We start from the raw sequence: 13,191 nt of genomic DNA on the forward strand, positions 1-13,191 counted from the left end.
ACGCCGGTTCACCAAGATATTCATATCGATGGAAATAGTGTATGATTTGGATCGACCGGGGCAACGATCGAGAAGCCTTCTACGATATGACGGTACTGCACGCCGCCATTACGCGCGCTGGATGTAAAACATGTCGAGGCCAGTGAAGTTGAAGCGGCAGTCCGTGCTCCACTCGTTGCAGACCCGCGATGTACCTCTGTCGCCGACGTGCCACGTGGAAAACGATCTAAATAGTGTTCATTTTGCACTATTTCTGAATATCGCAAAATGCCAAGCGTCCTGATCTGCGACGACTGCCGCGTCCCGCAGGCCAAGCAATCGGGGTTCCGCGAGAGCCAATGGGAGAATCCGCGGCCGGTCTGCAACTCGTGCGCGACCAACCGCGCGTGGACGCTCTTCGCCGCCGACATGGCGGCGTGCCCCAACGCGCAGGTCGTGCACAACCACGGCGTGACGGAGCGGCCGACGCCAGCCGCGTTGCCATCCGAGGCCTCGGCGCCAGCACCGCCGCTGCAGTGGGAACGCGCCGCAGCAAAGAAGATGCAAGCGGCGCCGGCGAGCATCGAGAACGACAAGGCGCGCGACGACGACCACGGGAAAGCGCGCTGGGCCACGCACACGTCGTGGTGCTCGGGCTGCTGCAAACCGGCGCGGAAAGCGCTTCGTTGCAGCCAGTGCAAGCGCGTGTACTTTTGCAGCACGGCGTGTCAGTCGGCATCGTGGCTCCAGCACAAGCCGTCGTGTCGGGCGCCGCGCACCGACGACGCTAGTGTCCTTGCGCTCTGCACCTCGCTGCAGGCGGGTGACGCGAGCACGTGCTGGCAGGCGCTCACGCAGCTCCAAGTTCGTCTCTCGGAAGGCGCCAACGCCGCTTACTCGACGACCGAGTCCTTTGTGGCCCATGGCGGCATGAGCGCGCTCCTCCCGTTGCTCGATACGGACGCACCCGAGACCGTGTGGCAGGCATTGCTGCTTTTGACCCGCTTTGTCGAAGCGTATCCTAACTTGGCTCTCCTGCTGCGCGCCAACGGCGTCACGGCGACCTGTGCCCAGCTCTTGGCGACACACGAGGACCTTCGCCTTCGCGTACGCATGTCCTTTGTGCATTTCACCCACGACACTACTGTCTGTGTCTAGGCGTCGGCGGTCGTCCTCCTCGGCACCATGCTGAGCGTAGCGACGGAGCTCGCGGCCACGTACCTCGACTTGGATGTTGTGCCGTGCTTTATAGCGCTTCTCAACGACGCGCATATGGGCGCTGGCCAGCTGCGGGACGACGTCGAAGCCGTCGCGTGCCTTCAGAGCGCCAGCCTCCTTTTGCAGATCTTTGAACACGGCGACCGCGACGCGATGCTGCACAGCCTCGATGCTTTCCGCCTCACCGTCGACGACGAGACAGCGACGATCGCGACGATCTTGACCGACCTCTTGAGCAAGCGCGAGACCATGGACCGCCGAGGGGCCGAGACGCAGTCGCTCGTCGGACAACACTTGTACTTAAACGTGCTCACGCTTGTCGGTCTGCTCGTGCACAGCGGTGACGCGATGCGTGATGCATTCTCATCGGCTGGGTTCCTCCCCCTCTGGCACGACTTGGTGGAAGCGCATTTGGCCTACGACGACGACACCTTTGCCGGCGGTCCGTGCAAGTGGCTCGTTAACGCTCTGCAGACGTACGTCTACGACTGGCGGGCGCCGGCGTCCGAGCGCCGCGCAACAACGTTGGCCTGCCTCGACCGGCTCGTCGGCCTCGCGGCGCCATTTCTGCGGCAGCCGACCGACAATTCCATCGACGTCGCGAGCGCTCTCTTGCGCTACGCCGTGGCCGCGCACTTGAGCGCCAACCCGAACAGTGCCGTCGTTGCGAGTCGCGTCGTCTTGGCCAGTCTCGACGTCTTCGTCTGCAGCGTGCTCCCACCGTGCGAGATGCCGGATGCCGACCGAGCCGCGCGCATCCACGCCAACATTGACACGATCGCCACGACGCTCCACGAGGTCCTCTCGCAGCTCGCGGACGGCCTCGACGCGCCGTCGTCACCCGCTTCTGCCAGCGTTCTCTGCGAAACTATCAAGTGTGTCGGGCTCGTGGCCCACTTTGGCCAAGCCATGCCGCTCCCCGACGCGTCCAAGCGCATGCCGTCGACGCTGCGTCGCGTCGTGCTGCACACTGCGACGCCCGAGGCGACAAAGCGGATTGCGGTCGCTGCGCTTGTGCAATGGGTACAAGACAGCGCTACGATCGATGACACGATCTCATGGATGCTTGCATTGTCTAGGCGACGAGCGGGAATGCGCTGCAGTGGACCCCGGACGCTGACCTTGGCGCGCTGGCGTCGGCAATCGATGCGCTGCCCGCCGATGCCGCATTCGCACCCGTCGTCGACGCCTTTGACGAACGATTTCCGCAAGCTCGCAGTCATCGTTCTCAAGTCTTATAGAACATACAAGGAAATTCGGCGACGACTAGATACGGGCAGTACCAACAACGTGCATGTTGCTTTCTTGGTTGACAGCGGCAAGAGAATCGTTGAAGTACGGCTCGCTCATCTACGTTGCCTCTTTGTTAGCGGCCGAAAACCTCGTTTCGCGAGAAGACGCAGCCGTGCATCACCTGTCCGTGTGCGCATGCGCCTGTGGCGCGTTGAGCGCGAAATATTAAATAACGCGTCGAGCGTTTAGGATAGTTCTTTCAAAACAATGGCGCCAGCGCTGCTCTCCTGTGGAAAGAATCGCGCCGGCGTGGCGACCGTCGATGCTTCATTTTTGGATTTGACGAGCGCTATGGTGGCGGTGTCCTGGCCGGTTGAGTTATTTGCTCATTACCGGCAACGGATGGGCCATTGTCGCATGATCAAGAAGTTTAAGGTGCCGAACGACAAGTGGCCCCAGGCCATGCGCTCGTACAACCTCGGCGGTGCTGCACACCATCTCCGTTCCTTGGCGCAGACGCACGAGTCGGGATGCTCCCAGCAGTTCGATGAGCTCGGGTTCCCGTGGTCGCTGGAACCAACCTTTGACGACGCGCTGTCGTCATCGCGGAGCGGCAGAAGCGTCGAAAGCACCTCAACGAGACGACCATAGCGACAAAGAGCGGATCCCAAGCGCAGTTGAAGTCGAGGGTTTTCAATCTTTTGTACCGTATCCGGATGCATCTCGTTTATCGCGCCCAGCACATGCGCGCAGCATCATGGCATCATCCCACCCCACTAAGGATGCCACGAGAAGGGATCAGCTTACTGGATGAGGCAAAGCAGTGAAAAGCATTACCGCTTCCTCCCAGTAGGTAACTAAGCGTAGTCTAACTAACTCGAGTCTGCACGCTCGCATCATGAACAATATTTATGGCAAATTGCTTTTTAACGCTTAAAGAGCAAGGCTATCTGTGCGTTGTCGACCATTGCTCGCGTCATAAGACCGCAGTGGCGGCGTAGCGTGGTCTGCTCTGTTCCCCAAAGTGTATTATGTCATTGTGCCAAGTATGGGCGATTTCATTTCAAACGCAAAATTGGCGGCCAAGTTGCGTTGGCTGGCGGTCGGTGGTTCAAAAAATGCCACTTGCGTACCGGGTACACTTGGTGTTGAGTGGTGCTTCTCCGCACAACCTAGCCTGTAAGAGCCACAAGACTGTAGAATTAAAGCCATTCGAGATTTGTGTTTGCTGATTACAAGGCGTCGGGTCGTACCAAGCAAAGCACCGAATTTCAACCGCCAGGGTATAAAGCACGCCGGAACTTCGGGCGACACAGCAAACGTGGCGGGCAGGTCGAGGGGACTTTTGCGAATTCAGTACCGGTATGCCTGGACAAGGGCACATAATTGTTTACAATGTTGATGTACTATTGGTTTGGAGCGCTCGGACACGCCAATTCAACTAGACAGTGACGCACGAGTCCGACAGGTTGGAGCAGCTCGAGACTATCAGATTCGCGTGGACGCTCGACCCAAACAACATAAAAATAGGAATAGGTTTGCTATCTCCATCCGTCTTACCTATCCAGGAGGAACGTACCGGATAAATGAGAATTAACCGGCTTCGCGCCAATTGCAAGCTCTCTTGCGCGCGCACATCACTTTGGTTTTAGCGCCCATGCACCGACACTGGCGCGAGCTCTTGCTCGACGACGACGACGATGACGAACTCGTGCACGAGGTGGTCTACCGACCGAACAAGCGACGTCACGGCGGCGGAGTCGTCGGTCGCGAGATGCTAAAGCGGGACATTGCGTCAGGCCACAGCAACATCATGCGCGACGTCCCAAAACTGAGTTGCCCTCTTGTCGGCGCCTGCAACCGAGCTGGTGCTCACCGACACCCAAGCTCGCGCAAGCAGGGCCACTTCCTCTGGCGCCCATATCTTGTTGCGACCCATTGCCGTAGTGGGTCCAGAGGGCGCAAACCAAACGACGCCCACTACCTATTTATAGACAACGCCCTCGATGATCGTAGATGGATCCCATTCCATGCTCCAATCATATCCACGAGATCAATAGGTCAGCCAATAGTATTGCCCAATTTTTAAGTCTAAGCCAATCAAATCGTCGAGAAATAGGATTTCGATCCTATTTCCCGACGATTTCGACCTATTCGGTACCGCTTAGGACGAAAAAACGGCCAAATTCCTATTTTTTAGGACATTCACTGTAGGAGGTCGGGTGGAGTTGTTTTTCCTATTTTATCCGGGTGCGATTTCGAGCGATCCTCGAATGAGGGAATAGGAAGTCGGATGGAGATGCTCTAACTAATTTTGGATCCCCGTATTCAAGTTCGCGACGACGGGAGACCGCTCGTCGCAGTCCTGAATTTGAGGACCTGAAAATCGCTCGGGTCGAGCGACCATGCGAACACAATTGTCTCGAGCTGCTGGAACCAGTCCGACTCGTGCGTCAGCGGCACGTTGCGGAGGTTGTGCGTCGTCGTGCCCAGCTTGAAGTTGCGCAAATGGCTTCGGGTCAAGGGATGTACAGTTGCAGCCGAAGGGGCGGACGAAGTGTCGTGAGTAGAAGGACACCCCAAAGGGCGCCGGCGAAACCGATGCAGCCACCGTGCATCCGGCATCTCCCGATACGTCCCTTCGGATCGAGCGCCAGCCAGTCGAGCAGCGACTGGTGCCGATAGTACATTAGCTAGCTCCTCAGTACTCACGTCCCATCAATGTCTCTTTCCATTCTACTATCTACCGAGCAGCCAGCTCAAGGCACGAAGCTGCGCGTCGAGCTTGGAGCGCGCGCGATCTCTGATAGCATCGAACCGCATGCTTACAGCCTCGATCACCTTCTGCAGCGTGCTTTGCTGCTCGCACATGGCAGTCTACATCACGACAGCTGGCAGCGCCGCAAACCTCTCGCCCAACGTCCATACCCGATCTCTACTGTAGCTGTCGACGCCCACGCTGTCTGGTAGCGACCGTGCTCGTCGACGACCCGCACGCTTGGCACTCGCCAGGATTCGACGCGTGCCCCCGAGGCCGCAGCGTCAACGCGAGCGTGCCGCTTGATCGCGTCTGACACGAGGCACACGGTTCTTTTCGCCGCTTGTGTCTCAGCGAAGCTCTGGACGACTTTTCGGAACGATGGCGTATCCGACGCTGACGCCGTCATCGACCAAGCGCAAGGCTGAAGACGCCGGCGCATCGACCCCTTGAAAAGCACCGTGGCGAGCTTTGAGGCCTCGTTTGCTCGCACAGATGCCCTCACGCCACGAAATCGAAAACGAGATGGCGTGCTCTCGTGACGCTTCGCACGTTTGCCGGCAAGAGCATGCGTCAAGGTCGAAGCCACCTGATCCAGACGCGAACATCTCGGACGACGCTACGATGTGTACCAAGGCCGAGGACGAGCGCTGATCCGCGATGAGCGCGTGCTGGCCGCCGACCGAATGCGACAAAGAAGTTAGTCGCATGCGCCCAGAAAGACCTCTGTCGACGGTCTTGTCGTGCATGGAGACGGCGCCAAGACGGCGATGCTCTCGCGCGAGCTGCCATGCGCTTTGCTCTCGTTAGGCGTTGACGACATGCACCACAGCGTCCGCGCAAGGCCGACCACGCTGCGCTCTTTGACCCGAAAGGTGGTCTCTGGGTGCGCCTTCATCCGGCCGGCGCTCCACAACACTTTCTCCAGTACTTTGGCAACGCACTCCCGATGATTGTCGCTGGTATCTCGGACGAGTCGGACGGTGTCTGTGACGTGGCCATGCACGCCGGTTTGATTGCTGCCAGCGCACGTGCGCTCTCCAGCGCGAAGGACCTCTTGGTGTCGCTTGAGGCAGCAGTTTTGACGCGTGGCGCATGTGTCACTCGTCGATCTTGCTCCTCGGCGGCTTGGTGTACTGCGTCCGCAGCATCAGGGTGGTTGTCACGTTAGCCACCGATGGCAACGACGATAGAGCCGACGCTTAAGATCCTCGACAAGCCACTCTGCGATGCCGTCGTCACGTCGCTTCGCATGGCGCGCTCGACTACGTCCTGCGGCGTGCGCCAGAAGCGCTCCCGATGTGAAAGCGCGTCGTCTCCAACACCCCACGACGCTGCGCACGAGAGGCTGCCACGAGGCGGAAAGCCCAAATTATGTACACCGACGCGATTGAACGCATCTACCAGACCCCACGTTTGAGGCGTACGCGCAAGAGAAGCAAGTCGACATGTCTCCACTGCCGCGTAGTACTACGTGTAGTACCGTCGGTGGGCTGCGACGCCGCCCGCAAGCCATTATGTAGCGGTAGTCGTTAGCGCGGCGTAACCTATGCAGATTATGCGGTCCAACGCTGCCGTCGCTGACTGTGAATCAAATTGATGTGATATTATGTACCTGACGTTATCATTGCTTGTTGTTGAACTTTATCGTGAAGGATACGATGCTGCAACGCCTCGACAGCTTAGACACACCGTCGACGACAAGGCGTTGACAGTCTTGATCAGGCCCTTGTGAAGCGCGATATGATATCGCCGATGAGTACATGCACCTGAGCGCGCTTGTTGGTCCATTGTTTTTTCACTTGAGTGCCAACCCGAACAGTGCCTTCGTTGCGAGTCGCGTCGTCTTGGCCAGTCTCGACGTCTTCGTCTGCAGCGTGCTCCCACCGTACGAGATGCCGGATACCGACCGAGCCGCGCGCATCCACGCCAACATTGACTCGATCGCCACGACGCTCCACGAGGTCCTCTCGCAGCTCGCGGACGGCCTCGACGCGCCGTCGTCACCCGCTTCTGCCAGCGTTCTCTGCGAAACTATCATGGCGCTCCCCGACGCGTCCAAGCGCATGCCGTCGACGCTGCGTCGTATCGTGCTGCACACTGCGACGCCCGACGCGACAAAGCAGGTTACGGTCACTGCATTGGTGCAATGGTTACAAGACAGCGCTACGATCTACTTCTCATGATGAACATTTTCCTGAAGCACACAGCCATCTATCGAGAAACGACGCAAGTCCGATAGAATAAAATAAGGGTACGACGACGACTAAATACGGGCAGTGCCGAAGTCGGGCATGTCCGACATGTCGGAGAGCACAGAGCACTCGCTAAAGAGGCGGACGCTCGTGCGGGTCTCACGCATATCGTCGACCGACTTGTCAAACACATCGTCTTCGTCATCGTCGCCGTGCGACTCCATGAGCACGTGGTGGCCGTCGTCCATGATGACAACCGAGTCGCGCTTTTGACCCCACGGCTCGTCATCCTCTTCTTCCGCGATGTGCCCAGACGTGATGAAGCTGTCGTTGAGCACGTCGCGATCATGCTGGCGGCCAATCTCAAAGATACTCGAGACACTTGAGACGGAGCTCGAGACGGAGCTTCCAATGACAACCTCCTTCGTGCGCCCAAAGAGGCTTTGTGAGTACCCGTTCGAGGACGTGCTTTGGATTGACACGAGCGAGTCGCGGCGCTCGGCGTCTGTCGACGTGCTGGACCGCGACATCGTGAACGATCGGTCTTGCTTGGCATACGGCGTCGTGGCCGGCGCGACAAGGCCGCGCTGAGCAACTGTCGTCTCATTTACACCCTTGGTCTTAGGTGGCGCGTCCATGGTCATGAGGAAGCTTGGATGCGTCGTGGGGCTCGTCCAGCTATTGTTGCGGTTCTTTTGCTGGGCCGCATTGCGCTGGTACGCAAGGCAACCAAGGAGAAGGATCGTCGCAATCGCACACCCAATGACACCAAAGATGGTGCCGCTGGGCGTCGTCGATGTTGTGGTGTTTGTCGACGTTGCATTGGAGGCCGCCGGTGTCGCAATCGAGGCGGTCTGGTTGAGCGGACTTGCCGTTGGTGGTGTCGTTGTCATGCGCAAGGATGTCATCGGAGTCGGTGTTGCGGAGGGGCTTGGTATTGTGGTAGGTGTTGTGACCGGCGTCGACGATGTCGTCGCGGGGGCCGACATGAAGATGCCCTTTCCGTCTACGAGTGCAAGGCAACTAAGAGACTGCACTTTGTTGCGTATAGCAATGTACGTACTGCACACAGCCAGCGGTACCCCAAACGGGCAGCCTGACGCAATTGGTTCAAAGCATGTGAAGCTGCCGCCGGTGGAGTAGATGCACGGCGGGCAATTGGTCGTGCACGCGGCAACACCGTTCGCTAGACACGTGGTCGCAGTCGCGCAGACATCAGCGCGTGCGCAATTGCTTGCGCACAGTAGCACCATAGCTACGTAGGTCCAAGACGCGGTGAGAGAACTGGACATGGGTAGCGCTGGCACGACGCACCAGCGAGGAGGTGCATCAGTCGGTTGGCGGCGGCGTCACAATTCCGCATTGGCCACCTGACGTGTTTGCGCAGAGGTTTCGCGGGTGTGGGCCTTTATCATGATTGGTCCAATTTGGGTAAAGGCGCCTCGATTTGACCAATCGGCGCTTGTTACGCGGGACAGCCTTTGGCAGCTGGAGGCCCTGGAAGCCAGCTCAGCTTCCAGAAGCTGCTCCAGGCATGATAGCTTGCAGTCCATCATGCGTTCTGTCGCTACATCGGTACGTGCAATTCGATCATGCTACAGTACGTATCGGAAACGTTACTGAAGTACCGACAAGGAGGTCGAGGAACCCGAGGAAGAAGATGAAATGGCAGACGAACGCGCCGCCATCCCCCGCCAGATCAAGATTCGACACGGCGCCACCAAGAAGCGCCCCAACCCCAAGCACGGCGACGCCAAGCACATGGAAAAGCTCGGTCAGCGCCCCACGAAGCAGATGGTGCAAGATATCGCCACGCGCGTCCAAGTAGCGCCGACACCGATGGCGATCATCGAGCAAATGATGGCCGAGCCACACGCTACGCTCGCGATGCTCGACAAGAACCCCAAAGCCGCACGCATGGCGACTCACGCTCACGTGTTTGGTGCGAAATCTCCAAGCGAACTCCAAGCCCATTGTGCCTCGCAGCCCTGAGCCGGATGGTCAATGAGGCGCCTACCGCCAACAAGGACTCGATCTCCGTCACGCACGCTCTTGTGCCGGACGACGCCCGCCGGATGGAGCTCGCGGACGCAGCCGCATTTGATCTCTTTGTCATCACCTACATCCCCGATTCGTACTTCAACGACGACTGCTTTGCGGCGTGGACTGGCGCCCCGCCGCTCCGGACGCGCTTCGACAATGGCTGGGCCGAGGAGTCGTTGGCCAATCTCGTACAACTGCCCGAGCCGCCATCGCCGACCGACAGATCTCGCCGTACTACCTCGGTGCCCTTGATGGGTGCGCCGAAGCCCCGTCAGATCTAAAGCGGTCCAAGCGGCCGCTGCAGTGGCGCCTCGGAGGGAGACGCCATTGCACCCAACCTGCAGCCCAACGGTCTGCAGGCCTTCCACCCGACGACGCTGAAGGTAAAGTCACTCAATGTCAACGGCGTGAACGACGGCAAGAAGCTGCACGGGATTCTATGCTCGTTCGCGCTCACGTCGGCCGTCACGGTCATCTAGAAAACCAAGTTCTCAAACCCGCACGTCAGCGCGACGGCCAGCCACAAGTGGGGCCAACTCGTCCAACATCAAGGTGAGTGGTTCGAATGCCCGCCTCGTTATGCGACCTACGACAACGAGCACTCGTGTCGGGGCGTCGTCACCATGGTACACCCACACGATCTGATCACCGACCTCATCCAAGTACCACACCATGCCCCGGAGCTCGACAACAGGTACGTCTTGGCCCGTGGGCGCTATCACGGTAAGGTGCTCTATCTCCACAACATTTACGCCCCGGCCGAACCGGGCAAGCGCGAGGCCTTCTTCGCTCGGCGCCCCAAGCGCTTTGAACCCGACGCAGAGCACATTGTAAAGGCGACTTCAAAGTCATTCTGTCCGGCGCCCTTGACTCGTTCGAGCCGCGGCCGGAAATCCTCCAGGGGGTCGAACAACTCCTGCGCTGCCCCACCACGATCTCGTACACTAGCCCGTGCCACATAAACAGATTACATGTGGATTACTTTTTTGTCTCGGAGACTCTGTACGTTAGCGCCCCGACCAAGTCAACACACGTACACGCCAACACAATGCGCAAGTTCAAGAGCACAAGACAGAAGCGGCAGTGGAACGCCATCTCGCGGAAGCCGCCCGATGCACCAAGTACCACTCAAGGTCTCCGTCGATCAAGAAGCTAGGACCAGACTCGATCCACCAGATGCGCGACGCCACCGGTCAGGCTCGCACCACGCCGCAGAAGATCTCGCAGGTCCTGCATGGATTTTACACGTCGCTATACGCCGCAGAAGAAGGACCGGACGCCCACGAGGTTGACCTGTTCCTGGACTCCACGATCAAGACGCGCCCCCCAACCGACATGGCCCAGCGCCTCGGGGCGCAGATACTGGCCTCGGAGCTCTACGAATCCATCCAGCAAGCAGCGCGTCGCAAGCCGCCTGGCCTGAACGTGCTGCCCTACGAAATACTCAAACTGGCGTCGGCCAAGTGGGCCAGCTTGCTCGAGCTCGTGTTCAACCACGCGCTCTTCGACAAGGCAACGCTAACGCCGAACCAAGTCCAAGGCACGACGATCCTCTTGCACAAGAAGGGCGATCGCGACTGCCCTGCCAGCTACCGTTCGATTAGCCTCATCAACAGCAACGTCAAGATCCTCACAACCGTCTTGCCCAACCGGCTGCAGCCGTGCGCTGACCTTTTGGTACACACGGATCAGAACGGCTTCATCAGAGGACGCTCGATCATGCACAACATTTAGCGGCTAGAAGGTCTGCTTGAGTACGCCCGCCGCCACAAGCCCGAGGCAGCCATCGCGCTCCTCGACTTTGAAAATCTTTTGACCGCGTCGACCACGGCTACTTGCTCGCGGTGCTCCGCAAGTGGGGTCTCCCGCAGCGCTTCTGCACCATGGTGCAAATTGCACCGTGCAATGCTTGTACTCGGGACGCCGATCCAAGATCCTCGTCAACGGTGACCTCTCGTCGCCCTTCTACATCAAACGAGGTGTACTCCAAGGTGACCCGCTCTCGCCCCTGCTCTTCGTGATTGCGCTCGAACCGATGTGCCTCCAGCTCCGCAACCGCGCCCAGGACGGCCTCCAGATCGACTCGACGACACACGTCGTCAGCTGTTTTGCCGACGACTTTTAACTTTTTGCGACTAACGAAGCCGCTCTCCAGCGCCAGCTTGCGCTCGTAGACCACTTTTGCAGCCTCTCGGGATTCAAGCTGAACCGAGACAAGACGAAAGTCCTCACGCACTCGCCTCTGCCCAACCTGCAGACACTGCAGCTCGTTCAGCCGTCGAAGCCGACCAAGGCGCTTGGCATTCTCGTAGCTCCGAACCTGTAGTCTGCCGCGCAACGCTCGCTACGACTACGCACTGGGTCGCTTGCGTGACCGGTTGCTCCACTGGCGACACAAGTCGACGACCTTGGCCGGCAAGACCATCAAATTGCAAGCGGTCTGCCTACCGGTCCTCTGGTACCAGCTCGCGTGGGTCGCACCGGACACGACGACGGCCGCAATCATCGACAAAATTATCCTCCATTTTATCAATGGCGAGCCGCCGGTTATCGGCGCGGGTGCGCAAGGCCACCGACTCCTCCATCAAAATATCGTCTTCGCGCCAAAACATTAAGCCGTCCTCGGCCGCAAGCCGGCGCTTGTTACGTGGTCAGCGCGTCACCGTGGCCAATCGCCACGCTACATGCAGGCCGCGCTCACGACGTCCCGGGTCCCGGCCTGGTCGTTACCAAGCATGGCTGTCGCTGCGAACGCCTACGCGCCGTGGGGCAACTTTGCCGACCTCGCCTTCGCCGACCCATCGCTCCCCCGGATACGGCGCTGCTTACGTCAAAGGCTGTGCCGACCGGTTCAAGTTCATGCTCCAGTACTGGTTCGACATTCGCGTGGGGTCGAGCACGCGTCCGACGCCGTCGCCGCTGGTCCACGAACAACCACTTTGGTCCAACCAGTTTCTCCCGGTAGATAGCTGTAGTGACATAAAAATACCACAAGATGGCGCACTCGGTACGCACGGACGATGGCCAAGATCAGGATCACTCAAGCCCAGCACGTTCCCACCTTGATGCTCGCCGCCGCCCCGACGGAGACGCTCGCGACAAGAACTCAACGCCTCATCCAAGCGGTGACGGCAAAGTGCCGCGGCCGTGACGTCGGCCCACATGTGATACCGAATGACAAGTGGCTCGGCTGGCTCGCTACGACTGTAGACGCCTTCACGTGTGGCCCCGTGCCAAGCCCGACTCCCAAGCCGCCATGGCTGGTTCGAATACACAAGGTTACCAAGCCGTTGAGCCTGACGACGCCCGCCGGAGCCCGCCAACATCGTGCCCCGCCAAGGACGCGCTTGCAGCTACCGAACCGCCACCTGGGTGTCGATAAAGACTTCTACGAGGCGCCTGCTGCCGTCGACGCCGCAGCCGAGCTCCGGCTACCCGACGCCATCCTACCCAAGTGCGCCGACTTCGTCTACCAAGTGATGCTCCGCGCGGTCAAGTTCCGCGCACATTTGCACTGGCTCGACAGGGCCGACCAAGCGTGCCTCTTCTGCCCCGCGCACGAGACGTACCGCCACTTCCTCGTCGGCTGCGACTTCATCAAGGACGTGTGGAGCACGCTTCACGCCGTCACGGTCCCTTTGGGCGTGACCTTGCCGACTACGCTCTCCGGCTAAATCTACTCGACGCCCAAGACAGCTTCCAACACGCACCAAGCCGCGTTCCGCTACCTCTGGCCCGTGCTCCGCGCCTGCGTCTGGTTCAACG

The 13,191-nt window shown here is 59.3% G+C and overlaps 4 protein-coding genes across 4 annotated transcripts; 2 read left to right on the forward strand and 2 right to left on the reverse strand.

The window, feature by feature from the left end:
- The first annotated feature begins 261 nt into the window (after positions 1–261).
- SPRG_13223 (hypothetical protein) lies at positions 262–2,525 on the forward strand. Its single transcript, XM_012352597.1, has 3 exons — positions 262–1,086; positions 1,138–2,220; positions 2,277–2,525. Exons 1-3 carry the CDS (start codon positions 268–270, stop codon positions 2,436–2,438), a joined length of 2,064 nt encoding a protein of 687 aa, XP_012207987.1. The 5' UTR covers positions 262–267; the 3' UTR covers positions 2,439–2,525.
- Positions 2,526–5,538: 3,013 nt separating this feature from the next.
- Positions 5,539–5,898, reverse strand: SPRG_21254 (hypothetical protein; the record flags this gene model as incomplete). The annotated part of the gene is made up of 1 exon (XM_012352602.1): positions 5,539–5,898. One exon carries the CDS (start codon positions 5,896–5,898, stop codon positions 5,539–5,541), a length of 360 nt encoding a protein of 119 aa, XP_012207992.1.
- Positions 5,899–6,951: 1,053 nt separating this feature from the next.
- Positions 6,952–7,374, forward strand: SPRG_13224 (hypothetical protein; the record flags this gene model as incomplete). Its single annotated transcript, XM_012352598.1, has 2 exons — positions 6,952–7,278; positions 7,315–7,374. The coding sequence occupies 2 exons, from the start codon at positions 6,952–6,954 to the stop codon at positions 7,372–7,374; spliced, it is 387 nt and encodes a 128-aa protein (XP_012207988.1).
- Positions 7,375–7,393: 19 nt separating this feature from the next.
- Positions 7,394–8,762, reverse strand: SPRG_13225 (hypothetical protein). Its single transcript, XM_012352599.1, has 3 exons — positions 8,698–8,762; positions 8,447–8,638; positions 7,394–8,389 (listed from the first exon to the last, which is right to left on the reverse strand). The coding sequence occupies exons 1-3, from the start codon at positions 8,744–8,746 to the stop codon at positions 7,455–7,457; spliced, it is 1,176 nt and encodes a 391-aa protein (XP_012207989.1). The 5' UTR covers positions 8,747–8,762; the 3' UTR covers positions 7,394–7,454.
- Positions 8,763–13,191: the final 4,429 nt, after the last annotated feature.

Source organism: Saprolegnia parasitica (genome assembly GCF_000151545.1).
Source record: "Saprolegnia parasitica CBS 223.65 unplaced genomic scaffold supercont2.102, whole genome shotgun sequence".
NCBI classification, from domain to species: Eukaryota; Oomycota; class Saprolegniomycetes; order Saprolegniales; family Saprolegniaceae; genus Saprolegnia; species Saprolegnia parasitica.